We start from the raw sequence: 2,388 nt of genomic DNA, 5'->3' as shown, positions 1-2,388 counted from the left end.
CAGTTGCTTTCTGTAAGAAAAAACTCTTTTCAGATAGCACCTGTTCCTGCTGTTCCTACCCCATGGCATTCCATCAACTCAGAGAGGTACCATTTAACTAACTTCTCAAAACTTAGGTGTGTTTTCAGGGTCAGACACTCCAAAGGTAGCTTGTGTAAACTGTTACATCAGCAGAAAAAAAACTGAAGACACTTGTATGCGACCACGGTCAATTACAGCCTCAGAACACAGGATTTCTTCTCCTAAGCCGCTCTATTTTAGAGAGCCTACATACTACTGCTCCCACACTGGTACGGGGCTTGGCCTGAGGAACTTTGTCATGGCAGCTTTTGGATATGGTACAACTGCAGTGAGAATGAGAACGCATCCTCCTCCTTTGTTAAACAATGCAACAGAAGAACCACACTTACAAAGTATTACAGGCAGGAAAATGCAATTGACTTTGAACTGCTCTCAAGTGGGGGGCTCTACGCAGTCGCACTATCGGTACCTATCGGCATCGACTTCAAGGGGCACTGGTAACGCACCATCTGTTTGAAAAAGATGCAGTTGAGTGGAACAAGAAATACAAGAACGTAAGAAAACCCAAACCACAAGCACAAGTAACTTGAGGAGGGGTATCATCGGGAACTTTACCAAGTTTCATTATGTTAGAATAATCATTAAATGTCTAGATACATTTTGAATGACGTTTATCTTTAAAATGGGAAAAAGGTGATGCCATAGAATAGCATATCTGACAAACCAACCCTAAAAAGAATATTGCCACATGAAACATTTATCACTGTGAAAGCATTCATCACTGTGAAAGCATTCAACTGACTTTGTTTTTGTATACTAAGGATCAGAAAACTCATGCAGGATTTTCGTTTTTAAACTCAAAATGGGTACTGCTACTTGTTTTTCAGTCTCCTTATGCTAAACTATCCCTCATTTAACTTGCACAGTACATTTCTTAATTACTTTGAAGGAGCCTTGCTACTGGATAGCTGTTCTGACCAATTCATCTTCTCCAAGTAACTTTCCATCCCTGTCTATGGACTACATTAAAAAAATAATTTTAAGTTACCAGATATTGCAAGCCTCAGACATCTGAAATAGTATTTGACAGGTAGAAAATAAAGCTACATTTCCTAAGCTCCCAAACAACAACCCGAAACAGGATAATATAGTATCCCATTTTATACAAGACACAAAACGGAGCTTTTTTTTTTAAATTATCTTAGAACTTCACAATAGTTTCCTTACAATATATGTCACTGTCTTTGGAGGAAAAATTAACACTTTTGCAAAAAGTATTCTATAAAATTACATTTTTTAAAATTAACATGCCACCTTTATTAGTACACTTGACACTTGTGGAAGATTGTTAGCAAGGGAAGTTTACAGAGCAATAACTTCACTGATTTACATTTTTCTGTTAGTGATAAAGACTCTCCAGAATTAAGACAATCACTTCACTAGCATAGATAAATGGTTTACTAAGGCAATCAGTTTTCAGAGATCTAGTCTGCATAAGAATATTTATTTATCATAAGCTGCATATTTCTTCTGGAAAGAATAATTCTCCCACCCACCCCATTTGCTTTTGTTCTTCCACTTTTAAAAGTGGATGCTAGTTTCAGACTTGCAGGTTGTGTGTGAAGACAGCCACATGCATTCCAGTTCTGAGAAGAGCAGGCAGTTCAGTTTCACCTGTTTATTTCTTATTTGATGGTTGGACTCGATGATCTTGGAGGTCTCTTCCAACCTTAATGATTCTATGATTCTTGCTTGTATCTTTCACTTCAAAGTTGCAGCAAGTAATGTGTCCATCCGTATTTGTGGTAAGTACAACTATGTGATGTAACAATTATTCCAGACGTGAGCTCATTTCTTTTTCTTCCCTTTGCCTTTCTTGCCTCCCTCTCCTTGCTGAAGACTTTGATCACTACCTCCCATCTTTTGGGTTCTTGTTTTCAGTTTGGGAATGGTTTCAGCAGCATACAGCATCACTGATTTACCTAAAAATACAGGGAGAGATGAATGCATGCCTACTATGTTAAGAACATTTGCATAATTTTCAAAGTTAGAAACTTCAGCCCCACTTTAGATTTCCGTTAAACTAGATATAAAGTCTAGAAGTTCTGCTTCCTTCCCCTGTGTAGCTAGAAGTTTGTAGAAAAACTCTTATCAACCTTTTTTTTTTTTTTAATTTAAAAAAAGTGCAGGACTGATAAATGCCACAGCATACTGGAACTGGCACATAACCGGACAATCTCCGAAGTATCTACATCCTTCCTGTTACTCTTTCCTTTCAGCTTTTAATGGCCTAAAATACCTGCGACAGAATGACCAGGCAAAAGCTACAAGCATTTTTAAAAAGGCACTGCTATCCTCCAGCAGGAA

At 37.8% G+C, this 2,388-nt stretch overlaps 1 protein-coding gene across 1 annotated transcript in view; it reads right to left on the bottom strand.

Annotated features, from left to right (window-relative positions):
* Positions 1-1,766: 1,766 nt before the first annotated feature.
* The window catches only part of SRP19 (signal recognition particle 19kDa), a 4,595-nt gene continuing 3,973 nt past the window's right edge, over positions 1,767-2,388 (bottom strand). Inside the window, exon 5 of the mRNA XM_009321111.1 lies at positions 1,767-2,003. Within this exon, the coding sequence (XP_009319386.1) occupies positions 1,870-2,003 (134 nt within the window). The 3' untranslated portion in view covers positions 1,767-1,869. The remainder of the gene's footprint in view (positions 2,004-2,388) is intronic.

The sequence above is a fragment of the Pygoscelis adeliae genome, unplaced genomic scaffold (genome assembly GCF_000699105.1).
Source record: "Pygoscelis adeliae isolate BGI_AS28 unplaced genomic scaffold, ASM69910v1 Scaffold83, whole genome shotgun sequence".
Classification (NCBI taxonomy): domain Eukaryota; kingdom Metazoa; phylum Chordata; class Aves; order Sphenisciformes; family Spheniscidae; genus Pygoscelis; species Pygoscelis adeliae.
This window is presented reverse-complemented; position numbering and strand designations above follow the sequence as displayed.